General features: G+C 39.4%; 3 protein-coding genes across 5 annotated transcripts in view; all 3 read right to left on the bottom strand.

Annotated features, from left to right (window-relative positions):
- The window catches only part of cacnb2b (calcium channel, voltage-dependent, beta 2b), a 42,723-nt gene extending 37,912 nt beyond the window's left edge, over window positions 1-4,811 (bottom strand). Inside the window, exon 1 of one of the 3 annotated variants that reach the window (XM_032531762.1) lies at window positions 4,227-4,811. In XM_032531762.1, coding sequence (XP_032387653.1) covers window positions 4,227-4,274 — 48 coding nt within the window. In that variant the 5' untranslated portion in view covers window positions 4,275-4,811. The remainder of the gene's footprint in view (window positions 1-4,226) is intronic. The other 2 variants (XM_032531760.1, XM_032531759.1) reach the window with 2 other exon arrangements.
- A 2,727-nt stretch (window positions 4,812-7,538) lies between these two features.
- On the bottom strand, window positions 7,539-11,948 carry tmem236 (transmembrane protein 236). The gene is made up of 4 exons (XM_032532563.1): window positions 11,433-11,948; window positions 10,634-10,706; window positions 9,723-9,846; window positions 7,539-8,807 (listed from the first exon to the last, which is right to left on the bottom strand). The coding sequence occupies exons 1-4, from the start codon at window positions 11,684-11,686 to the stop codon at window positions 8,167-8,169; spliced, it is 1,092 nt and encodes a 363-aa protein (XP_032388454.1). The 5' UTR covers window positions 11,687-11,948; the 3' UTR covers window positions 7,539-8,166.
- Window positions 11,949-12,730: 782 nt separating this feature from the next.
- Window positions 12,731-26,045, bottom strand: stam (signal transducing adaptor molecule (SH3 domain and ITAM motif) 1). Its single transcript, XM_032532560.1, has 14 exons — window positions 25,675-26,045; window positions 23,162-23,246; window positions 22,228-22,303; window positions 21,944-22,039; window positions 21,669-21,815; window positions 21,226-21,316; window positions 20,764-20,959; window positions 20,404-20,498; window positions 19,352-19,440; window positions 19,005-19,092; window positions 18,772-18,826; window positions 18,456-18,609; window positions 16,728-16,849; window positions 12,731-15,474 (listed from the first exon to the last, which is right to left on the bottom strand). The coding sequence occupies exons 1-14, from the start codon at window positions 25,712-25,714 to the stop codon at window positions 15,264-15,266; spliced, it is 1,545 nt and encodes a 514-aa protein (XP_032388451.1). The 5' UTR covers window positions 25,715-26,045; the 3' UTR covers window positions 12,731-15,263.
- Window positions 26,046-26,924: the final 879 nt, after the last annotated feature.

Genomic DNA, 26,924 nt, shown 5'->3' with positions numbered 1-26,924 from the left:
ATCTCACTGCTGAGCTCCACGACAGTGATTGGTCAGAGAGTGGAATAGATGAATAGACAGAAGTAGAGATTGATGGTTTTACACATGACTGTCTCTCTCTCTCTCTCTCTCTTTCTCTCTCTCTCTCTCTGCCAATCCCAAACTCATACTGCACTCTCAGCAACTGCAAATGACAGAATATTTTCAAAAGGAGAAGTGAGAGTGGGATCTATATACCGTCTGAAAAAAAGAGAATAAGAATATTTCCCTAAATGTTTAACTATTTCTTTAAGTGTAAAATGTATTCCGATCAACAAACTGCAGTAGTATAGCTTTTATCTAAATCATCACTGAAAATACATCACGAAGGCCTCTTCTAGTCAGACACGGTATATTAAATTCAAGAACTGAACAGCATCCACATGAAACAGTGAAGAAGATAACACCTGTTTTGTTTACCTTATAAGCAATTAATGTTACCCATTTACTCATCTAAACTGCATTTCTAAGAATAAATAAATAGCTGAGGCCAAGCAGCCCTGAAGAGCTTTTTTTGGTCCTACACAGATACTTGTTTGTGATCTACAATCCCATCGCCTCTGGTGAAGTAGGACATAGCAGTGCGAGTGTGGAAACAAGATAATGCCGACCCCAGCTCGCAGCGTGTTTAACAAATCCACAGGATTTTGATTCAGCGGTGCGATCAATGTCCACCCCAGCGCTGCATGGATCTGTGGTCCTTATAGATTTACCTTGACAGGTAAAAAATTCAAGAGACGCTGCATCCGGCACGGAGAAATGAAACAGAGGCAGAAATATGGATGGTAAGATCACAGGGAAGTGTATTTCTATTTGGAGATGTTGGTAGTTTCTCCACGTGTGTCCTCTCCAGATTTAAGATTAGAATCCCATTTCTCCATCTCACCCCTACCCCTTTCCCCTTACCCCTACCCCTTGGCCCTTGAAACCAAGGGGTAAGGGGTAGGGGTGAAAACATACCCCTATGAAATGGGACACCACTTGGTTACATCACCATACAGAATTGATCACAAACTTCCAAGATGCAGTCTCTGTCTGTCAAATGCGTGGGTTTGAACAACAGTGTCATATGCACTTATATATTTTTATATATTTTATAGTTATTTTATCTTCACTTTGGTGGTGCAGAGGCAGATGTTCTTATCTGTGTAGTACTCAAATCTGTTTGCAATACATATGTGTATACAAACACATGGTGTGTTATATATCTGTTTCAGTTATCTGTTTAGTTAAGACTTGATACATCTGAGAACAGTTGAATATACATTTCCGTAAACTGATTAAAAAATGAACTGTCACTACTGAAAATCAAGTCAAATAGTTCCATCGGTGACATTATCTGTTCGTGTGAATTTTGAAGCCTCTCCCAACAGTCACATTTAGTGATTATCGACGAACTTCAATCCTACTCAAATTGATGTTCAGGTACACAGCAGGTGAATTCAGGCCAGGAGTCACAGCCGGGACTATGTTTGTGCCATGTACAGTAAAACAATGATTTTCTTACAATGGCTTGTTTCTTTATTCTTCACATTATGAGGGTCGCTGCGAGTAACACAAACCACGTGATGAGTTGAAATCTTCCCAAAGTAAAGTGATATGTTGACTTACCATGAAATACCATCACATGAGGCATCTTAAGACAGAATTTATGAATGTTATCCTAAAAACGACCTAATAAAATACCCCCATAAAATGATCACTTGGTTCCTTACAAGCCTCTAAAATACGGCATGCCTTTACACACTGACAGAAACATTTTATTTGTTGCATGTCATCCGTCCCCATCCCCTCTCTCCACATTTCCTGTCTGCCTCTTGACCATAAGTTTGAGGCCAAACGCTCTTGTTGCAACACAAAGTGCTTCATGCAGTACTTTTTTGAGGTGCATTTTTTTGTCAGTGTCTTTTGGCAAAAGGTCTTGCAAGTACAACTGCCTCACCTGGCTTCTCTTCATAAAAATAGCACATTTAGTACACTAAACGGAAGCCATGACAAGCTTAACAACCAACTGTTATATTAAATATGGAGGGATATTTTAGAAAACAAAAGTTTGAAGTGCTCAGAAGTTTAAACAAATCATGAAATTGATCTATGGAAGGGGAACACAAACGTTCAAAAGAGAAAAGAGGTCCAAGGCAGTGTTCTTGCAAAAAGAAATGTAGAAGCCTTAATTTAAATGGCTATTTCACGTTGAAATCTAGTCCATTATTAATTGAACTGGGCAGCATCATGTTTTCCAGGTTTGAGAAAGAAATGTTGGAAAAAAAAGTTGTTAAAGTTTTTTTCCCCCCTTTAAGTGCCTTTTTTTCCCTAAAGTTTAATCAGATTTATATAATGGGGATAACTGAGCCCATCACCTATTGGCTGAGCTGCCCCGACACCGACGTTATGAGAACAGCAGCAACTAAAGCAGAGAATAGTAAGATGTCCTAAGCTCCTTCTTAGAGCCAGGCAAGCACTTCAGGTGATCCAGCCTTAAATCTCTCATAAATTTGAGATCAGTTGTTGTTGATATTGTTGTTTTGATCAACTAACATTACTTAATATATCAAATCTGTTGATTGGGATGTGTATCATGTCAAAAATGGATCCTAAACCAGTGTTTACCAACCTCCCAACCTTTTTGGAGTGATGTTCCCTACTCAGACTGTTTCATTTGAATAGTTTTATGAAACACGATGAAAGAAAACTATCCAGTCTTTCCTAATGAAAAAAAAAAAGATTAGAGAAAAATCAAAACTCAGAAAACCATAAATTGTGTAGTGGTGTGCATTTAATTTTGTATTTTGAAATCTAGAAAGTAAATTTTGACCACAGGTTAGGAACCACTAGGCCAAATTGTGACTTTCATTGATCCATCTTTTTGAAATAATGGGTGAGTAATGTTCTTGGACCACAGGCAGAAAGGCATTTACCATTAATCTAAATATTTTCAAGCCTGAGTGCTTCTAAACAACACATTTTGTAGATTATTTTTTACTTCCTTATATTAAAATACATTTTATCGACTCAGGGTTTTTAGTTGTGCGAAACTATAAGCACACAAAACCAATGAAGCCAAACTGACTGTTGTCACCACATCCCACTTCATGATGTGTCACTGCTTTAATCCGTGTGTGGCTTTTTGATTCTGTAAGTTTTTTTTCCTGGCTTTTTGCTGAGGTGGGCGCACATTGCATGCAGCAAAACAGTATGTGGTAATCCGCGAGGCTTTGCGCTGACAGCCTATTGAGTGTTGATGGCTGACAGTAAGCCTATTTCATGTAGGAATGTGGCTGCGTTAGAGTCCTCCGCAGTCAGCGCCATCACACAATGCACTGAGACTCTATAGTATCAGCTGTAACAGGACACAACAGAGGTTGTGTGGACACATGCAAGAAAAGCAACAATGACTATGATGAAGATGCATGTGATGAAGCAGTAGACAGATGGGCAGAGAGAAGAGGGAGGAGAGGAAGAGGGACTTAGTGGAAAGTCAAGAAGAAATAAAGAGAAACAGGTGGAGGAGAGGAGCGACTGTCCTTCCTGCTCCTCCCTGTCATTGAGAGGACAGTAAAACCTGGCCTGTAATGAAATAACTGCACCCGTCTGTCCTCTTTTAGACAGCTGAGCCGGGACAGATCTTGTATTTCATGTATTTGAATGTATTCCTGTATTTAACTCATTTATTTATCATGTATTTTAAATAACCTTATCTTTAGTTCCACTTCCTTGAATCAAACTGTGGAAACCATCCCGCACAGGTATTTGGCTTCCATGCAATGATTTCACAAAGTCCTGTTTTGGGATCAATACAGAGAGCTGTTTGACAATGACACCGTCTGTCCTGATAAACTGCAGCATGTCTGAAAACTTATAAGCACATACTGTCACTGAGAAGTGAGCGAATAACAGGTTGTAAGACTCACACTCAAAGCTGCCACTGCACTGCTTGCGTTAGTGTGCTTACAGACAACAGATGCAAAAGATTACACTAATTGTGAATGAATTATCAGCATTGTTTGTAAAAGTATAGAGTGATGACTACACACACTACAGTAGCACATAATTGTATACATGTATATAATTATATACTGTATACATATGCATTACTCTGCCATTGCTCATGTATTACCCCCCTCTCTCAGTCACAAGACGCCACTGTTGCTATGGGATCAAAAATATGAGGATGAATGCCGCATGTGATGCTGAGATGGGTTACTCACATGGGTGGACTGCACTCTCCGCCAGTGTCCCAGCCCACAGCAATACATCAAGACATCCAATTGCGGGAAAGAGGAGGGGACAGGCTGATGGAGCCTCTGGGGCGGGTCGGCTCAGGCCAGGCACACACACAGGACCCTCATTGCACAGGTGAGCCACCTGATCGCCACCTCTTCAGGGAGATCCCGGAGAAAAAATCTCTTATGTCCACAGGTTCTCCCAGGGGAGGATCACTTCTGGCTGGTCCCTGTCATAAGTTATGTCCCCAGATGAGTTCAGGTGATCCGGACGGCAAACATCTCACAGCACCTTCTAGTCTGTCAGATTTATCCAATCAGGGCTTGCATAACTCCACATCCATCTTGCTTGTATCCCTTTCTATTTCTCCCTTTTATGCCCACCCTGGGAATCCAGATTTTCAGTTTCTGTGTGACTCCTGTTTTCTTCCTCCTCAAAAATCCCAGTTCTATAGCTCCTCCTCCAGTATCTCTCACTCCGCCACGCTGCTTCCTTCTATCAAGGGTGCTCTCTCATCAGGAGCACTCCTGCTTACCTGAGTCACTCTTTGCACTCCTGTTGTGACCGGGTATGCACGTGTGTGTGTGTGTGTGTGTGTGTGTGTGTGTGTGTGTGTGTGTGTAGGCTGCAGCTGAAGCTTACCGCTCTCCCTCTCTCTCTGTTGCCATGCTAGAGCAGGTAACATTCGGCTAGCGCAGGAGACACACAGCCTGAATTCAAATGCGCCTCCAGCCCCTCAGATTTACAAAGCCTCCACCCCTCCTTAACAGCAACCCCCCATCTCCTCTTCTCGATTATCTCTCTATCTGTGCTCCCCCCCTTTCATTCTCCTCATCTCTGTCCACGTCTGCTCCCTCTCCCTCCACTGTTGCTTCTTTTTGCGTCATTTCTCCCCTCTGCTGCCATACTTTTGCTTGTTTTTCATGTTACATAGAGAGTGAAATGAGGAGGCACTGTGGGGTAATTGTGCTTCTGCTCAACACTGCATTTCTATCTATAATTGAGTCAAAATCCTCATGATATAAGTGAAGAAAATCTGTGAGATTATTTCCAAAAGAAATCAACTTTTCTAAAAGCATCACCATGCTAAAATGCTCAAAATGATATGGTTTGCATGTAAATGTTTAGCAAAGAAATTACAGCTGAGCCTGATGGGAATGTCCTTAGTTTTAAAAGTATTTGGTCATAAAGCAAAGTATTGGATGGCTCAAATATCACGGCAATCTGTCTATTCATTTTTGAGAGATTTTACCTGCCAGTGGAAAAGTCAGACAAAAATAAAATAACTGTGATTCATCCTCTGGGGACCCCAAATGTCTGTTTGTTTGCGCCAATAATAGATATATTTCACAGATAGGTAAAAACTTTGACCTGCTGGTAGAGTAGATCTATACCACACTCTATAATTTACAAAGCTGAGATGTTAAATCAAAACACAAAATCAGCCTCTGGATGGCAGTAGAGGAAATTTCTGGCATTGTAAATATAAATATGTAATTTAAACATGAACGTCTGCACAGAATTTCATGGCAACCCATCCAATAGTTATTGAGATATTTTAGTCTGGACCCGAGAGTAAAATAAATCAACCAACCGACAGCACAACATTGCTTCCCCAGGAGTCACACAAAGAGCGTGACTAGAGATAAACTCTGCAAAAGATTAAAATTTAAATATTTAAACTTTTCAAATACTTTGACAGGAGTTATGTTGATTATAAGTCAAACAAATTCCAACATTGGTATGCTGAGCTTAAAAAGTTTTGGACTCATGATCTCAGAAGTTCGTCAATCCTGGCTATGGCCCTGGCATCTATCTGTATGTTCAAAGAAAAAGGCAGGTTGCTGTATTTCTGTACCATCAATTTTAGAAAGCACTTCAAATAAATTGATATATGTTATTAAATAAGTGATTAGCGTCTAAGTAGTCCTACTGAACTGGCCGATTTATTTGACCTGTTTTAATAAAATTAGACTGTAAGTACTCAATTTAAATTGTTTGCATCCTGAATAAAAGTCAAAACTGGATGAATGTTTGTGAAGCTTCTCTCAGCATGCATGAAAAATAAGGAAATGAAAGCCTTTGCCTCAGAGAACTGAATGTGGATCTTACAGACTTAGATAAGCAATAGATGCAGGCTGTTGCCTTTTTCCTTTGATCATACAGACTTTTCAGAGCATTCATTCTGTGTCATGGGACTAAAGTGCTCGAACTGCCAACATGACTGTAAAATGGCCACAGTAACTCAAGCTGCACTAATGTTTTCTTGCAGATTATAGTATGAATCATCAAAGAGGAGGATGATCATGGCTGTGGGGAAATTAAGGGAAGTTAATTTTAGTTTCCATACCAGTAAATGAAAGCAGGCCAGCTCTGGTCCCTCTTTATGAATTACAGCTGCTTGTCTAGTGTCCTGTCACTGGCCGTGTAATGCATGTAACAAACCTTCCCATTCAGTGTGGCAATGGCGATTCACCCAATTTATCACCATAGATGCACAAGGATGGTTGCCGCTATCTTTCAAATTCCTTCATGTTTTCCCTTTTTTGTGGGGGGGCGAGAGACATGAGCCACCAACTCGGCAATTCCCTTAAACAGTTTGTCCTGCAGCCCTGGCTCATCCATCAGACGGACAAAGACCAAGTGCTTCATGGGGTATAACTCTGTCAGACGTGTCCTGGTGGAGGACTACCGATTATACACCTGCATCTCTCTGTAGTGTCACTGTGGCATTTTTTATTGATACAGCCCAAGGTTACAATTTGGTGAGTTATATTGCCATGTACACACGTACACACGTACACACGTACACACACACACACACCACACACACACACACACACACACACACACACACACACACACACACACACACACACACACACACCACACACACACACACACACACACACACACACACACACACACACACACACACAGCCTGCAGGCAAAAGACGAGGATTAGAGGCTAATTTGCAACAGTCAAGGACACCGGAAGTGAGTTAGAAGAGGCAAGGCGAGATAAAAAGATTAGAAAGTACAGTACATCCATCTGCTGGTTCAGCAATAGGTGAATATATGCTGAAGACGAAAACTGCAACTGAACTGTTTTCGTGGTTGTCTCAGATCAAACAAAATGAAATGAATGAAGTGAAATAAAATGGCGATTCAGTCATAATGAAGGCTAAGGTGAGTTTTTTTATACAATGTTTAAAATAAGGAGATGTTTTAATTTTTGTTATGATAAAGGATTTAGCATATGTTAAAGGAAACATAAGCTGTTTTTTGAAGTAATACTACCTAATTAACTATTTATTTATATAACACTTATTTGTAATGCAACATTTATCAATAAAAGAATCACCCCCACTGATTCAAGGATTTCCGCCACTGCTGCGAAGTCAGGTGATAATTTCTCTGTTGGCACATAATAGTATAGTAAATTAAAATATTGTCAAAATGTTTACACAGAGGTTATTTATTTAACATAGTTAATGTTGGAAATGGTTTAGAAGCTTTTGTTTACAAGAAATGTGTTTTTTTTTCATTACTTTTTTTAGTATGTTAACAAATATGGTACAGATAAAAAAAATGTAGGAGGTAAATATAAAAAGAAGCATTAATAAATACATTTGGATTCAAATGTCTCTCAGAAAAAAATCATAACTAGCTTACTGTACACTTCCCCTACACACCTTTTGTTTGAAATCCAGAATCTTTTCTTTCTACATTTGATTTGGATGAAAAATCGTAAAAGATTTGCAGCCATTACATTTCAAAGTGTGTTCTTCTTGATCATCAGTACCAGCTCCAGGTCAGCTCTGTGTTTCTCTGGTGCCGCTCCCTACACAAAAATACACCGAAAGTTCAAAAGTCCACAATCAAAGTGGATCTTTCATAAACAACACAATGCGCCAATCCTCCTCAGAACATGCTCTGCCTTCTGAAAATCCTCAGCCTGGTCAGAAATGTAAAGTAGATAAAAGTCAGGCTCACCAGCACATTTTTCAATGTGTACAACACAGGAGTTACATAACCAAACACAACAATCAGAGCGACCCGAATGATGAAGAAAGGAAGGTCCTGCAGAGCAACTCCAGCAGAAGACAATAACGGATTGTGAGGAGTGATGACCATGCGGAGAGTAGACATGAAGGAGAGGATGTAGATAGGAAACACCCAGGCCGAGTAGAAGACTGACGGCTCTCCTGCCACTCTTACCATCTCCACAGTGTCGAACCAGAACAGAAAACTATCCACAAACACCTCTGACCTTCCGTCCCTCCTCAACAAGAAGCCCAGAGAACCAGAGTAGGATCGTTGGCGGGACGATGAGGGGTATAGGTAGGCAGTGCCGGGTGCTCGTGAGCTGAGTGTTGAGCGGCTGGGTGAGCCAGTGAGGTCCTGCCATCTGCCTGGGGTGCTGCCATTCCTGGCCTCTGGGTGGCCCTGGGTTGAACCGTTCTGGCCTTCATCAGGATGCAGCTGGCCTGTTACGGTGGTCACCTGTTCCAGGTAGGTGAGGACGGGGCCTGGCATGTCAAAGTCAGTATCCAGACTGTCCACTGCAAAGGAGCACACACAACATCAGCTGTTATATATATATATATATATATATATATATATATATATATTTTTTTTTTTATAAAACAGGGGGCATGAGATTGACATGGGGAACTTTCCATAAAATCATCTCTAAATTTAAATCAAACCAGCTATTAGGCTAACTGAAATAAAACCATGCCAATCTCTAGGTATGGTGAAGAGTATGTGATGATGTGGGGCTATTTTAATTCCAAAGGCCAAGGGAACTTCATCAGGACGCAAAGTATCCTTGATCCATGGAATAACTGGCCTTGAATAATAAAATTCACAAAAGAACAGTTATTTCTTTACAATACATTATTCATTCACAAAGACAATTGGTGTCCTTAAAGGTTGGATTTTTCCTCATTTTTAAAGTAAGGCATTCATATTTTTTTATTCCTCTTTTTAGTCAACTTCAGCAGGGGTTCCTGTACTCATGAGCAGCACTGTATACTGTATATCTGGACTATCAGGGCTGGATTAGCCTGCTATGACACCCAAAGTCAAATTGCCCAGGGTCCCAGAAACCAACCTGTCTCCACTACCATGTAAACATAATATTAACTGAAACATTAAAGGTGTCATGTTGTTTTTTATTGTGCTTTAGTGTTTGCCAAATACATTTGTAATTAGTAATTGCCACACAGAAACCTTGGGGCCCATAGTTGCCCATTGCATTAGTACTGCAGACTTACTGACTAGTGATTGATAAGAAGCTGACCAAATGTTGGTATGGTGGTCAACTAATACTGCCGGCGCCTACAGTATGATAGAGAATTGAGTCCAGCTGAATCCTTACTGGTATCCATTTTTTCTTGCAGAACAAAAAATGCAGGAAATGAACACTTCAACGTCAGTTAAATTGTAATAATGCCAACAACTTTAAAACTTACATTGTCCAACGAGCCTGCAGGGGCGAATCCTTTCTATGACATCCACACAAATGAGGGAAAAAAGTACCAAGGAAACGGGCAACTCAGTGAAATAGTCGATTCGCTTTCCTCTGTCCACCTGCACCTACAGTACAGTACAAGAGGTAACAGCAAACATAAATGTGCATTCAATAGTAAAAAGAAAAAAGAACCAATCTGCCACTGAGAAATCATGAGGAATAAAGCAGGAAAAAAACTGAGTCGAAACCCTTTCATCACGGCATTTGGCTGGACTGAGAAAGAGGAGTCAAGTTTTATGAAGCCATCTGATTTTATCACCCCATCACTATGGACATTAAGATGCTGCTGAATGCCCTTAGATGTATAAATATTGGATGTATGAATATATCTGACAAGTCTTTGTGTGGCTACATGCTCTTTTTTATGTCCTTGCTCATCTTGGAATAAAAGACATTTTTCATCTTTTATTTATATATGTATACTTCTTTTAATTTTTTTTTGAGAGTGGTGGATGCTAGTTTGAGTTAATGATCACCTCGTTATGTTCACTGTGGGTTACTGAATACCAACAGAGAGTACAGGCATGTGACGGTGGACACGGCCCTATTTCTTACAATTATGATGGTGCCAAAGTCCCTCTCAGTACATGGTGAGAAAATATTTGGAAGCAAAATCTCAAGAGACTGAAGCTGTGGTGCAATGTGCCGTGTCAACTATCACTCAGTGAATAATAATAGTGCTCTAAACACAGTCACTTACACAAGGGGGGTCCTTAAACGAGCTTGTTCCAAAAACGTCAAAACAAAATGCCAAACAAATATGCCTGTTCAAGGACCCCGTCAGAGCATGAACGAACTTAACATCAACAAGTGCTTCTCTGTGACAAGAACAATCAGTCTTGATGACTTTACCTTGGAGCTGGCTATTAAAATAGCAAAGGACGGTAATGTACATAGGATCAGATACGCTAGTGCTGTTGGTCTCCTGAAAAACAAAATAGGATGCATTTACTTCAAATTTGAACAATTCCGATCCTATTCTCAACATATATACTATACTGCATTTAATCTATCTTGTCAGGCCTATAATCATTTTACCCATGACATTTATCGGACATCTATAGTTAGTAGTTACTTTGCAGATTGTCTGCTATCTCCTGATGTCAGGCTTCATGCCAATAACCAGTCAAAAGTCTGGACACACTTTCCCATTTACTTGAATGAGAAATTGTGTCAAAACATTTGACAGGTACTGTACAGCCTTTGAGCCAGTTTACTTTGTAGATAGGAGACGTTGGGTCAGCAAACTAAAGTTGGCTTACATTAGCCATCATAAGCATCTGGTCAGTACTAAAACCCTTCAGAAGACCCTTCACAAAATCATACAAAATATGATGCTTTGCTAAAAAATTAAACAAAATAGTAGTTAAGATTAGCTCCAGATCAACCAGCTACAATGCCAACTACATTTTGCATCGTGTGCACTTTTACTTGAGATAAACTGTGCATACTGTAAGTATATTTTTCTGATAATACTTGTAAATTCAGGACTTAATAAAAAGGTGTTTATACATTGTAATATTGCTACTTTGTTTGTCCTTTCACTACTGCATTGTTATTTAAATGCTTTTCTCCTCGTCGAGTCAAATTTGGGCCAAAATCCCGAATGTGCCTCAAAGGGTTTGTGTTTTATCCAAACAGCTGTACTCACCACTGTGTGATCGCTGAGATAAACCTCTGCCGCTTCAAAATGAGATATTTCAGAGGAACCCACACCAGGAGGGTCACAGAGGTCACATAGGCAATAGAGGCTGCCACCACTAGCCAGTAGGCTGTCAGATCCCGTCCTCTCACATCGTGTATGAGGCTGGCAAACCTCTCCATAATCACAAAGATGGGTATGATAAGGGCTGCAAGCTGCAGAACCTCATACAGGACGAGCTTAACCTTCTTCCCCGAGGGCATGGTCCCTGAAAACCAGTTGCTGGTCTGAACTTGGAACCAAAGACTTTGACAATCATCTCCCACAAAATGAGTCGGTCGAGCTGTTGGACTCTGCACACTGACATTGCTTACACTGCACTGAGGCTGTATTCTTTTATTGCTGAGGTAATGAGGTGGTCACGCTCGCCTTTTTATGGGCTCACAAAAAAAAGAACACTCCCATCCCATAATTTCAAGGACAGAATTACACTCAGCCGACTGCTGAAATGTTCTTGATTACACTGAGACCAGTGTTGGGTTTTACAGATGTTATTTTAGATGAAGTAACATGGTATTTGGCTCATGAAAGAGAGAAACGCGCACACACACTGAGACACACAGAGACACACAGAGAGACAGACACAGACACAGACACACAGACACACAGACACACACACACACACACACACGAAAAGAAGAGTGGACAGGAATACAAGCAATACGGATGTAGAGTGAGGAGAGCCCTGATTGGATAAATCTAAAAGATTAGAGAGCAACTTCAAAAGAAAAGAGTGTTCATATAGTTTTAAGGTCTTTCAAATCTCCTGACTTTGCCTCTCATCAGTTTAACTCTGTGCAGTTAAATATAACTATATAAAACATGTGTTGCATTTCACACATCAGCAAGTGCACTAAAAATAAGACAACAAGGCCATTCATATTATTCTGTACATTTGGCCTGGTTTTATTGTGAATACCAATTAATAAGTATGGTTAAAAGAATACATACAAACATCAGGATACAAGTTCAGACATAACCTTTACAATAACGATGTTTAAAACTTAAAAACAGGCAGCATCTCACTCCTGTGCAATACAGTTACATTGGGGCTGCAGTCCAACGCTATGGTACAATAAGATTTTACATTTGGAGGATGTGTAATGTATAACTGGCTCCTGGTCCTGTGGTCCCATTATAGCTGCTACTTTTTTATATATTTGATATTTTCAGCCCTCTTTGATCCAACAGATTAACACTATTTCACTCTTGCACTTAGTTAAAGGCAGCAAAAAAGAACATTTTAATCCTTTAAATCAGGTATATTAATGCTAAAATCAAGTTCTGGAAAATTAAATGACTTCACGTTTGCAAAGTCCCAGGTACCAAGACTCAAGCGGGGTTCTTTTATATTGTTACGGTGGCACAGAGGTGGCAACGAGGAGCACAATTATAGCACCTCAAGAGAAACTGAAATGACACAAATATAAACACACCAATTTGTCCCGCAACTGGAAAATCTATTTCATCATATTTAAAACTGCTTCACAATGCCTTAATGTAGCATCGTTTAATATCAGATAAGGGATAAATAATTTTCCTGTTTCTTCAGTGTTTTGCTGTCCAGTCAATATTCTTAAACATCAACTTTTTCCCAAAGACTTTGAACACGTAGAAGCCATGGAAGAGTATGTAAAGTATAATATGAGAAGTAGACTTTTCTACAATATTTCAACTTTCAACAACAATTTTCAAGGGTCAAGGTAACTGATAGCTTTAGTGGAACCTTGAGAAAGAGGTGTTTTACAAACTCCAACTGTGCATTCCAGAATCATAAAACTGTATTTCAGTTCTGCTTCAAGTAGAATTTGTTTTTAGTGTTAGACAGCTCTGAGAAAGGACAGGTTTGAAATACATGGGGAGGTTAGATCAGTTTTTCACATTACCATCCATTTGACCCTACAGTACAATAAGCATGTATCAAACACTGAGAAAACGTTCTGATGTGAGAGACTTAAATATACAACTAAGTTAGGCAGAATATCACATATGCTTTTCTCTGAATACATACATCCTGCACTGCTTCATTTAAAATAGCATAACAATCAAAACATAAATTAAAACACACTAGAAAAAAAACCCATAGCATTCACGTTTTAACACTGACTAAAGAGATGCTTTAAAGACACTGGGGCAGTTCAGTTTGCCCTTTAGTTGCCATGTCTGTAGTGTTAGTACAGCGCCTGAATAGAGACAACGCAAACACTACATCCACCAACAAGGATCAAGAGTTGCTCATTTTGAAAAGGAAAACTCTGCAGTATGACGTTAAGAGTCAATCTTAAAAGAAAAGAAAAAAATCTTGTAATCTGGCGCTTTTTCACTTTTCTCTCTTTGGCTTTTACACCATTAGTTCAGCAGGGACACCATGACTGCAGAGTTCACCTTTAAGGCTGAGAGAAACACTTGGAGCTGTGCGAACATCCAGCTCATCCACGAGGTCATCATGTGGCTTCACTACTAGTTTGGTACAGTATATACAAGAGTCATGTGCATGCTTCAATTCCTCTGGTTTCTTTTTCCCTCCAAAAAACAAAGTGGCTTCAGTTTTCAGTACTTCTAAAAGTTGACCACATATACAGAATGTAGTAACTCAACGTTTTTAGCATCGCTAAAAGTCCTTTTCTGATTAAACAAAAAGAAAAAGAAAGTAAGGTGAAATGTAAGTTCACACCCCTTTTTGTGACATGATTAGCACTGCAGTTGCTTTAAGTGGGTGAGAAGGCTGTGGTATGTTAGTGTGTGAGTGAAGGTTAATGATCATGATCGGCTGAGGATGCGAACCAACTGGTATGTCTGTCCACCTGCCTGTAGTGTGTTTGTGTGTCCTGTGTGTAGCTTCAATGGGCTTCTTGAGGGGTGGTGTGAAGGAATGCACGTGTGTATATTACACTTGATCAAATAGTAATTGCATATCTATTTTGTGGTTGGATTAGATAAGGGGCTACAGCTACAGCTACACTTGTTTTCTCAAAGCAACTTTGTTAATGCTTTATTTTACAGGTCCGTAATGTCTTAGTAGTTTCAAGGAAAGAGCTGTAGAAGAAAAAGGTTTCCAATGATAAATGACAAATGAAGTTAAGTAAGTAAATATTCATTCATTAAAGGAAATTCCTTTAATTTAACTGATTTTTAATTTACATAAAGCCTAACTAAATTAACTTGGTCTCATTTCCTCTATAATTGGTACTACATTATGTAATCCGGAACCATAAAATAAAACATTACCACAATTTTTCAAAAGTCCTATCATAAAAAGGGAGCAATAAGTCAGGTCTCGTACATAAAAACAATGGAGAATGCATATATTGCTTATATATAGCTAGATTTGGAAGTGATCACGCTTAAATGACCAAAACTTAAATAAGTGCAACTGAAGATAAAAGTGCAAATAAAAACTCTTCCGTGTCTTCACATCTGAGTCATGTAAAGGCATGGAGAAGAAGAGTGAAAATGCAGAAACTTCATCAATTAAAAGAACACAGTGTGTCCATTTTTATACTATGCATGTCTTGGTGTGAGCTCTTCAAATCAAACCCTCGTGATCACTTCTAAACCTGGACTGAGAAGTGTAACTGTATATTTATCTGCCAGATAAAACAACTCAAAGTGTGCCAAATGTCAAGTTTTTTTAGTCTAATCTATTTGAATTGTTTCATCCAGCTGGTGTTCTATGATAAAACTAATCGTAAAACATAAGATAAATGATCTAAGACCACTATACGATCAGGTCTGGTTCATGTGTATGTGTGACGATAACGGTGAGCTCAGGGGGGGGCCCTATAGCAAAGCTTTCTCTGAGTAGGGGGCCTGTGAGGGGTCTGAGGAAGGTGCTATGCTCTGCCCAGAGGGGGTGCTGTAGTTTGGCATCTGCGTCATGCCTGGGGCCGGGCCGGGGGCCGGTAGCTGGTAAGACTGCAAGTCTGCTGGGGCCATGCTCCCTGGAGCTGCAGTGTAGACTGGCGGCTGGCCCATGTACATATGAACGTCACTATGGGAAAGAATGAAGCAACACCAATTATGACACTAAAGCAGGGTAGAATTCATAATACCCTAAGCTCTCCAATAAAAGCCAATATTCAAATACTGTCCAAGACTCAAATAATAGCCGTGAACAGTACGGATAATTACAGTTAGTCCAGGTAGTCATTAAAGGCCGGACATGGAATTAACCTGTAATTTAACTTTAATTGCATGGTAATTTCAGCCTAATTTAGATTTCCACAGCACTAATTCCATCTATACAAAAACAGAGTAATGCCACACTCGCCAATCTGCTGCACTATATTTCTTTTTAATACAAATACTTCAATTGCAAAGTCAAATTTCTTTTTTTTCTTTTGAGCGCAGTTAAGTTATTGGCAATAAAGCTCAACACTTCCTGGGATGGGAGGGAACATCTGAAGGACGTGTCATTGATGGTGCTGTAACAGCACTCATTAGTAAATGAACAGAATAAACAGTATTTCTGTTTTCTCTTCTGAGAGGTATAGGGTACAACAGTGTGTGTTGAGTATGACCTCATTCTGTTGGTGTAGTGAGAAATTAGTACTGCGAATTTAGATAATGTTGAAACATCGAGGCTTTATACTAAAACAAAAACACAAGGGGCAATTAAGAAAGAAATTCTGTTGTGTATATATATAGTTGCCTGTAAAGTAAAGGACGTGGTCTATTTGCAGTAAAGACCCAAGCCACTATTTGAGAATTTACAGTACTAACAAGTTAGGAAAAGGGTAAATACACCCTAGATGAGACTACAAAGAGCATATAAATGAGTGAAAAACTAAATAAGGTATTTTGGCATTATGTTGATGTTTTAAATTGACTAGACTTTCTTTTCTTCCTTGTTAAATAGTATACAGAGGAGAGTGATAAGATTGGAGATCATAATGTATTTAACAAACCTAAAAAAAAGCTAGTGGAATATTACATTATTTTCTAATTGTCAATTCTTTTAAATAATCATGGTTTCTTTGTTGAACCGCAATTAAGGCTAATGACAGGTAATTGTTGATTTTGTTTAGATATGCCAAATGGTAATTCTATATAACCAACAGATATATCCTGTAATTCATTCACAACTTTAATTTGTTTTAAAAAAGAAAAACCTAAATAAATATTTTTTTTAAATTTGAGAGAGAGACAATTAAATTGTTAATCCCAACTATTTTTGAGACAATTAATTGTAAAGTAACATTTGGAATTGTAACAGCTCTAGCTACCGGTGTATCTGGAACTCACCTGGGAGCAGGCTGACCCGGTATGGGGGTTCCAGCTGGAAGCTGCTCCATGGGAACGGTGTAACCCTGCACTGTAGTACCGCTCATGGCATACGAACCTGATGCAGGCTGACCAGCGTAGACCTGTGGTCACAAACATGCACAGTGAGCAGTAAGTTCAACAGTAAGATCAATATCAATTTACAAGGTAACCTAGCAATGAGGTTACCAAGGTTTAAAGTCAATAGCGCAGAATTTCATTGTCATTTTAAAAGCGCATTAGTAAAATGCACCTAGGCTTATGCACAGCACGTACACACACTATGCTTGTCTCACACACCCACACCCACACCCACACCCACAATGTGCCAAGGTTCAAACGCACCTGGCTTTTAAAAGGAATGGAAGATAACTCTGATCGGTTTAGTTTATTGGGTGCTCCGCCCAAAACACACCTATGAATTAATGAAGACACTAACTACAACGCTTTTGAACCATGCACTCTGCAAACGGACCCTTTTTTCCTCGCCGTCAAACTAGCAAAAGCGGGGAACCATCCAAGCTGTGTACAGTAAGGATGGGATCCTGTTGACCTCAACTGAGGAGGTAATAGGGCGATGGAAGGAGCACTTTGAGGAACTCCTAAATCCAGCTGACACGTCCTCTATGGTAGAGGCAGAGCAGGGGGATGAAAGGAGTAAGTAAATAAGTAAGTAAGTAAACTTTATTTATATAGCAGCTTTCACAGACAAGAGGGGTCACAAAGTGTTTTACAGTAAAAACAAATAAAACAGCAACACATAAAATACTAAGCCATATTGCTACTTTAAAGTCTAAAAATATGTGGCAAAGGTGTTTTTTAAAAGTTTCCACAGAATACAAAGCTCTCAAGGCTAAAGGGAGACAGTTCCAGAGCCTTGGAGCCACCACAGAAAAGGCACGATCACGTTTGGTTTTAAAACGTGTTCTGAGGACAGTTAAAAGGTCTTGGCCTGAAGACCTCAGAGAGCGCCCAGAAGCGTGGGCGTTTAATAGATCCTGAATGTAAGCGGGTTCGGCCGACAGTCGAACCTCGGGTTGAAGAGGAACAATGCGGATTCCGTCCTAGTCGTGGAACAACGGATCAGATCTTCACTCTTGCAAGGATCCCGGAGGGAGCCTGGGAGTATGCCCAACCGGTCTGCATGCGTATTGTGGATCTGGAGAAGGCGTATGACCGGGTCCACCGGGAGATACTGTGGGAGGTGCTGCAAGAGTATGGGGTGAGGGGGTCCCTTCTCAGGGCTATCCAATCTCTGTATGACCAATGCGAGAGCTGTTTCCGGGGTCTTGGCAGTAAGTCGGACTCATTCCAGGTGAGGTTTGGGCTCCGCCAGGGCTGCGCTTTGTCACCAATGTTGTTTGTAGTGTTTATAGACAGGATATTGAGGCGTAGTTAGGGTGGGGAGGGGAGGGATTTTATCTCCAACCTGGCCTGGGAACGCCTCGGGATCCCCCAGTCGGAGCTGGTTAATGTGGCTAATGTGAAAAGGAAAATTTGGGCTCCCCTGCTAAAGCTGCTCCCCCTGCAACCCGATACCGGATAAGCAGACAAAGATGGATGGATGGATGGATAATTAATTACTCAATACGTTCAATCCTCTGGTATACCCATTTGTATAATAGACATTTTTGACATTTGGGCATTCTAAAAAGAATAAAAGCATAAATCATTTTTTAAGGACTGACTCTGATGTGTTAGTGACTATACCTGTTGTGCTGCATTGGCAGGTTGCTGCATGTAGTACTGTTGGCTCTGTAGCTTGGCATACATGGCGTAAACTGGATCTTCATTCATTATCTTGGCATACAAAGACAGAGCTTCCATCACCTTCACATTCAGATCTGACAGCTCGGAGTGCTTCCTGATACAAACCCACACCCCACAAACACACACACACAAAGATAGTTAGATTTTCTAAAATAAATATTTATGTGGCTCAGTGTTATGCTATTTCTGTCTGCTATCTGAATTGTTAGATTCTTCACTTTCTGTGGGCAAAGCGTGTCACGTTACCACAATGTACCTGTCTATATCGTCCAACTTCTGGTCAATGAGGGGCCCCATTTGATTGCAGGCACCTGATAAAAAAATACAAAAAAAGTTATTGATTTATTCTGTAGTTAATAATAATAATAATAATAATAATAATAATAATAATAATAATAATAATAGTCCACCTTTGCAAAACAAAATAACAGATTATCTTCTGCATACTGACATTCCCTTTACACAACATCTACCCTAAATTTAGTTTACCTTCCAACTGTAGTAACTCAACACTGTCTGACTGGTTGTCTGTGGGATCTGCACTCTGGATCATCTGCAGTAGCTGGTCCATTTTGTCCTGAAATATTTTAATAAAGTTCCTGTTATGACACTTTACAGGTAAATGCTTTGAGTGACTCTTTTAATCTGGTATTGAAAGTTCACCAACTTATCTGCCTAAAATAAAAATAAAACCTAGTCTGATTTTTTTGGCGAGCAGGAGACAATTTTTAAATGGCAGATTGTATTTTGGAACAAAACTCTTAAATGTATTGTTGCAACAGTGAGATCTCAATGAGGCAGAAAAGCTTAGCAAATGTTCACACCAGGGAACTTACTTCGTCTATATATACAGGCTCTTGTTCGGGCTCTATGGTCTCCACCTGGATGTCCTCACTGAACTGTACGCTCTTCTTCTCTGTCTTCACTGTAGATTTCCAAGTAACAGCGGATGTGGCAGCAGTAAAACAATGTAACAGTAACAATCAGTTACGCATGCAGTACATAAGGAGTTCAGGATGCGCTGACTGGACCTTCAGTAATGTTCTGATAAGTGCGCATAAGATTGATCCGGATTTTAGATGTAAATAATAGTTACAATCTTATACAAGCTATTGACAAACTGTCATTCTTCAGAACATTTAAAAACAGCAATAAGTGTCACTGACATACTGTTGTACAATTATGCCTCATATGTCACAGCCAGTTACCACCGTATGTCATAATATTGTGAAATTCAAATAAAGAGTTGGAGGAAAAAACAGCAATGAGTTTTACAACAAAATAATGGAGCTTAAACTTCCTGTGGCATGACTACATCAGGACAGGACACTACTTAGATTATTAAAAGTGATGCCAGAGGATAAAAGGTTTTATGGACACACAGAATCCATTCTGGCAGCAATACATGAGATGTTAAATGCATGGTGAATTAAAAAGAGCATGCATTAACTTCAAGACAGTGCCAACAACATAAAAGGAGCATATGAATGGCTTATTAACATTTCTGCACTTACAAAAGAAAAAAAGATTCTGTATCAACACAGCAGTTACTAAAAGTTGGAAGTGTATAAAGTTCTCTCTAATAAGAGGTAATTTTTCCCAAATGCGATTTGCGAAGTACAGGCAATGTTGCCATTTACTGATCACTTTCAGTCTGACCAATGTCTTGACTGTACTGTGTTATTTGTATTGTTTGACCAGCTGTGTGCAAGTGCATTTTGCACTCTAGGATCAATAAAGCAATATTGCAAATGGACTAAATGGGTAATCAAAGAACTAGAGACGGCATCAGAGGATAAAGGGTGTTTTAAGTGTGTGTGTGTGTGTGTGTGTGTGTGTGTGTGTGTGTGTGTGTGTGTGTGGTGTGTGTGTGTGTGTTTGTACTCACTCATCTCAGGCTCTGCAGTGAGGTCAGCTGTGACAAAGTTAGAGGGGAACAACCCCACTCCCTGGTATGTTTCCCCTTTCCACCAGTTGGGGTCACTGAAATAAAAAAGAAAACCCTCAGACATGATCAAACAACAGATTAAATTGTTGTCTTCTCTATGCTGCTTTAAGATCTCATTAAATATTCAACAGATTAGATAAGAAGAACATTTTACGCCTTAGTTTGCACAGTATTAAGCTTCTCTAAAAACATCTGGATGTTTTCACCAAAATCAGAATGTCATCTAGACCTCTCAGTCATGAGATCAAATCCTTGCATGCTGTTTTTACCCTCTTATGATTTTTATGTGTAAAAACTCACCTATCATCCAGGATAGTGATGATTTCTCCTGACTTAAAGGTGAGCTCATTGTCCTCAGCGGCCTCAAAGTCGTAGATGGCACGGACTTTCCTGCCGTCTGACTTGTTTGAGGAGAGCAGGCTGGAAGTGTTTGGGTAAAGGCTTGACAGGGAGGTCTGAGGCTGTGGACGTTGCTCCTTTAGTGACAACTCAATAGCTGCACACAAAAGAGACAAATATGTGAAATCATGCATTTGCCCTTGTGAGTCCTTATTTATTGTTGAACATCTGCAATGCATTAATCCAGTGTAAACAGTGAGTTATGCAAGTCACAATGTAAATAAAGAATTAGAGGTGTTAGTGTGCATGTTGTATGAATGCACTTGAATGCTTCTTCAAGAAGGTATTTCTCCATAGCCAGAGGATTGAAAAACTTAAATAAGCATTTCAGTGTGCATTAACGGTAAACAATCAGCTCCTTACCTTTGGCCAAGTCTTCTTCTTCTTTTTTGTTTGTTGAGGTGGAGGGATCCTTTGCCACTAAAGCAGGGCTTGCTTTTGCTTGCTCTGCAGCCTTTGAAAAAAATATAAATTGCATGCTCAGGTAAATCCGCAACTAGAAGAATAAAAAGGATCAGTGTGGATCTCAATGTTTAAGTAAAACAACATCAAATTCCCCAATTAAATAAAATATTTTATGTTAGATCATTTCTTGGCATTTTGCCTTTATTAGGCAATACAATATGGGAAGCAAAAGAAGGGTAGAACATACAACAAAGGTCCTCGGCCGGAATCAAAACGGGCACGTTTTTATTTGTTGATGATATGGCTTTCAACCACGAGTCCAACAAGAAACCCTTAAAAAAATACACTGAGTATGCTAAAGATAACATAAAACCCCAGTCTATTCCACCCTATACACATACCTGTGACCCAACTGCTGGGAAAGTTACACCCTGCTCGCGTAGATTCTTGATCATAGCGGAGATCAGACTGAGTTGAGGATCGTTGCGGAAGTCCTCTGCCCACTCCACCATCAGGGCTTTCAGCTTCTCACACACTTTGGGGTGGCCCTGGGGACAAGCATAAAAAAGGCACATCCTGAGAACAAAGAAGTAGCTGTAGCACGGCCTAACTTCAAGTAATCAAAACATAATTATTGTGGACAACACACTGAAAGTAAAAATTACATCACACACACCTTGTTTAAGACATTGCTGACTTCACTGGCAAACTCTCTGGAGCACACCTCCAAGTGGAATATCTTGCCACAGTTTGAGACACAAGCACCAAGGAGCTGTGAGAACATTGGTACAAACAGTTCATCAAACTCAGTATTTAATCCATGTGACACTTATCATATAGAATAAAGCGGATTACTCCACTAGCTCAGGGTAATTAACAGAATATGACAAGAGGACTATGTGATGCCTCCAAGAACCGAACAATTTACACTTCAAAGAAGGTTGTTTGCAGTCTGCTTACAGTGAGTGCCTGCATGGCCACGTGGGGATCCTTATGGTTCACTCTTCTCATTATAGAGCGGAGACATTCTTTAGGCCTGAAACAGAATGGTAGAAATTAAAAGTCTGTGGATATTAAAGCGCAAATATTAGGCTAATTTTCAAGTTCATAACTGGAGGTTGTACCAAGATAGGTTTACATGGTTTCATTTTCATAAAACACCATATTTTTGTTATACCGCACATTGCTGCAGATCCTGTTTTCACCCTTTGAATTTAGGTCTCCGTTTTAGCTTTTAGAGTGAGACATCTCACTTTTTTAGCTACAGAGTGAGACGTCTCACTTCCATACCATCTTTGTTGGGAGTCGCACATGTGCAGGAGCTACAGGTAAGATCACGTTAGCTAGATAACTCTTTCTCCAACTTTGGTCAGTACAAGGCAGGATTAGCTGGGAGACTTCTAAACGAGGGGACATGGAAGTAGTTCTTTTGTAGATTATGGTGAACTAGTGTGTGTTGTAGCAGTGTTTTACCAATGAGAATGAGCTAGCATGCGCTATGTTAGCCACCTCATCTTGACTAGTGACGTAGAAAGCCATGGAGATTTTAAACAGCTCCCCCGGAGACTGAAGGCAGAGGACATTAGTATGCGTGTGGAAGCACCAGAGACACAAAATAACACCCCAAATCCCAGACAAAGTGATTTTTTTTCATTATATGGGCACTTAACTGCTTGACAAGCACCAAAGATCAATCAGCTATGTGAAGTAAAATATATCAATGTTTTAATGAACATTAAGGTATCAATATTTATCTCACATTTCTCCTTGTCCCTGGGTTCTATCGCCCACGGGATACGTGTGTTTTACGATTGAAAAACCTTAAAGAAACCTTCATGCAATGCTTGATAAAAGTGCTTGTGTGTCAGGTTTAGCATGAAGACAGTTAACTAACCCAGTGCGTGACTGCCCTATCTTATCACATATGTCCAGAATGAGGCCCCAGTCCTCAGCTGTGTTCATCTCACTGGTTGCTTTCTCTGCAGGAAAAAAAAAGCACAACAACCAAGGTAAGCAGAAAAGTGATTACAAAATGATTACAAAGCATTCTTTTCACTACTTATTATATTTAGAGACTGAGTGAAAGAGCAAGTAAGGTTCCATCAGAAATAATAAAGCTTCTTGAAACAGAAATTGTAGTTGCAAGCTGTGTTTGTGTAAGATACTCTCCTTCCTCCTGGTCTTTTTGTTAAATCATACAAATGAGCACAGACAGAGTGACACGCACAAAACAACAGAAGCCCCTGAAGCCCTCATAATGTTGGTTTTTTTATTGAGACTGGTGGCGGTCTTTAATTCAGTGGTGGTGAGAGTTCCTATTTGCCACGGCAGTTTCCCGGTCAGTTTGGCATAAGTTGCAATGCCTTTCTGAGATTTCTCCTTTTGCCAAATTACATAATTAGACAGTGTTAGGCATCCGGTATACTTGCCACAGCCAACCTTTTGTGTGCAAATGTGACATCATGGGAGCACTGTAATTATTTCTACTTGAGCGCGGTGGTCGTGACACTAGTTGCAGTCTTCTCCTAAACAGAGGTGTTGCAACTGAGGAAAGGCTACCGACTTTGCTATTTCTACGGAATAATAGAAGAAGAAGAAAAAGGTAAACAATGGCAGAACTTGCAGCAGCATTGACGTCAATGTCAACAGTGGCTAAGATACTGTTGGACGAGGAAGAACAGCTGCTTTTGAGCCTGCTTGAAAGAAACAAAGAAAAAGAAGGTGGAATATTCGTCCTTTGAATAACGCCAGACATAAATACGGTGAGTTCAATATCTTCGTAAAACAAATGAGAATGGTAGACAAAAAGAAGCATTTTGAATACTTAAGAATGTCTGCACAACGATTCGATGACCCACTTCATCGGATCAAGCCTTTCATTCACCATAAAAGAACTCATCTTAACCCAGTAAGTTTACAAAAGAGACTTGCAGTTGCAGACTTGCGCACTTGCTCGCAAAGCTTGCACTCAAACTTGTCCATGCTTCCTGTTTCTGCTTTGTTGTAAGCGTGGTGGACACCATCTAGTCATGTGCTTAAAATCCTGGCACGCCAGCGAGATCTACATCATTTTGACGTCACATTAGTAGAGTTCTTAGCCTCTGTGTACTTGATTTACAAGTTACCTCATATTTCCATTAAAAGTCCCTACTAAAATTGTAAAAGTACAACCTCTCCAACCTTTCTAGCCACATGCCATTGTAACCATGTACGTTTGTGCAAAACTGAAAGACTGCACTGGCAAAGAGACAAAGTGGTCAAAAGTGGGGGTGGGTGATATGATATCATATACATATACTGTATATACAGTATAAATAGCTATTCTATTGAATTGTTATACAATTTCACCATCAATGTGGTTAGGTTAATTGACTTTTGAGACTGAATTGCTGAACTGGCCCAAATAAAAAAGATTTATGACGTATTCATTAACAGGTTCTCAACTGTAAAAATGTGCTAGATTCATATAGACATTACAATATCAGATTACAAATACCATAATAAAGGATTCTTTATTTATATATCCCCAATCCCTAGCTACAAACAGATGAACACAGAGATTTGATCAGCATATTTATACATAACCTGAAAACAACCACTAAAGCTGATTTAACATCTAACAGTCCAAACAATACCACCATGAGCTTTACCAAATTAGCATTTATTGCTGGTTTTGAGGGCTATATGGTTTATATGGAAAAGTGTGTATGTTTGTGTACCCTTTTTCATCTCCTGCACCGTTACATGCTAATGAAGTGGTTGACACAGAACAAAGAGAGAAGAGGAAACGCAATGTGACTTTATGGTTTAACACACACCACCGCATCTTCTTTCACTGCTACTGTGAGATGGCAGGCTCGTCAACATACGGTGCATTACAGTGAGGTGTTGATGACGTTATTTTAGTTATCTGATGACAACATATCTGTCCCACGTCTACTAACGTCCACAGTTTACCTGACCAAAGAAAATCCATTTTAACTAAGGTTACATATAATATGACTTAAAAATATTATACAAGTAACCTTGACTACGTTTGCAAATGTTAGTTGCTGGTATCTAGCTTGCTAGCTAACGTTAAATCTCCAAATAATATAGAGTGCAAGCTAGTTAGCCTACTGTGCTCTTTGGCTAACAGAGCGAATCAAAACAAACACAGGCAAAACAGACATTTAAAAACAACATTGACTACAGCTTGTCAGTTTATATAGCTAGCCTGCAATATACACGAAACACAAGACAATCATATAACATTACCAAATAAGCTAATTAGCTCTTCAGGGTAACATTTAGCTAGCTAGCTAAGCAACCGACAGCTAAAGAACACAAACAAAGCTGTATTAAAAGCTAGTTTAGCTAGCTAGCTAGCTAGTCTGCTAGAAATAGTCCCCAGTTCTGATTACTCACCAACATCTTGGTCAAATGGGTTGGTCGTGAAGAGAGGCATTGCTGGTGTATTGAAAACAGATTTCTCCTTCCCCTTTTATTTTATTTCCCTCTTTTATCTTATTTCGTACAGTAAACATGCATAGTAGCGACAACTTCATGTATGCCAAATGTAGTTAGCTGGCTGACGCTATTCCACACAGTCACTTCAACAAGCGAGGCATTCTGGGTAAATGAAGCAGACAGTCGGGTGTTTAATAAACCGCGGTCAACAACTATAATTTAACAGTCACACTGCTGTTAACGAATCGGTCTTGGTTGTATACTAGAGAAAGTGAACCATAAGGTACAAATTGCCCTGAAAAAAATAGCATGTCATCGTGATGGAGATCATCACGATGACGTCATCGCGTTGATTACACAATCTTGTCAAGCAACAGGCTACCTTTTAGTTTCCAACAATGTCAGTTTAATCTTGTAAACGTAATTATATTAGCCAAATATTACAAAGCTGCACTTTTTTCACCTTTATATTAACCTCGATTAGTAAAGGCAGTCAAGCTTACATTATTACATGATTATCTCTTCTATAAACAAAAAGCCTACACTTAAAGTCACAAAATACGTATATCTCCAGTAAGAATATAATTATCATATTTACTGACGTTGGTCATCGCTGTGCCTTTAACACACGTCATATTCTTTATCTGTGACTTTTATCACTGGCGTTTTGAAAAATATACAGACCTAATTATTTAGATCCAGTTTTAATCACAGTATACTAAGGCCCAAAATATTCAAATTAATTTCTTTAAGCTACATACAGTTGAGTAGCCTGTGAAGACTTTCCGTAACAATTAATATATGTCCAAGTGTTTGAAATAAATACAAGCTGTACTGACAATCGTAAGGTTGTTGTGACATGTAATTGTCCTTGCTTTTGTTTGAGCTCTGTCTGATTGTTGTTCATTGGCATTGTTATGAAAGACATACAATAAAGAGCTGCAAATACATAAAAGGATGCAGATGTGCATAGCCTGATATAATGTATCAATTAGGAGTTTTCTTTCTTCTTTAGTTTAAAATTGCCCTAAATACTTTTCATGCCATATGATCTAAATGCATTTATTACAATATTTCATAGGACAAAAAGCACTGACTCCACACAGTTTATTTCCCATTTTCTTAGTAATTTCATAAAGACATAACCAGCCAGATTACAAACTGCTACTCAGTCCTTAAGAATTATATAAATTGGAAAAGGACAATCA

The sequence above is a fragment of the Etheostoma spectabile genome, chromosome 12 (genome assembly GCF_008692095.1).
Source record: "Etheostoma spectabile isolate EspeVRDwgs_2016 chromosome 12, UIUC_Espe_1.0, whole genome shotgun sequence".
Lineage (NCBI taxonomy): Eukaryota > Metazoa > Chordata > Actinopteri > Perciformes > Percidae > Etheostoma > Etheostoma spectabile.
This window is presented reverse-complemented; position numbering and strand designations above follow the sequence as displayed.

Excerpts from the sequence above, each read along its gene's own strand:
- tmem236 (XM_032532563.1), bottom strand. The coding sequence starts at position 11,686 with ATGCCCTCGGGGAAGAAGGTTAAGCTCGTCCTGTATGAGGTTCTGCAG. Across the intron at positions 10,707-11,432 it reads ATCTCAGCGATCACACAGTG|GAGACCAACAGCACTAGCGT; the intron begins GTGAGTACAGCT and ends TTTGTTTTTCAG. Across the intron at positions 9,847-10,633 it reads TTTTAATAGCCAGCTCCAAG|GTGCAGGTGGACAGAGGAAA; the intron begins GTAAAGTCATCA and ends ACTGTACTGTAG.
- stam (XM_032532560.1), bottom strand. The coding sequence starts at position 25,714 with ATGCCTCTCTTCACGACCAACCCATTTGACCAAGATGTTG. Across the intron at positions 23,247-25,674 it reads CCCATTTGACCAAGATGTTG|AGAAAGCAACCAGTGAGATG; the intron begins GTGAGTAATCAG and ends TTTTTCCTGCAG. Across the intron at positions 21,317-21,668 it reads TCCCAGCAGTTGGGTCACAG|GCTGCAGAGCAAGCAAAAGC; the intron begins GTATGTGTATAG and ends TTTTTTTCAAAG.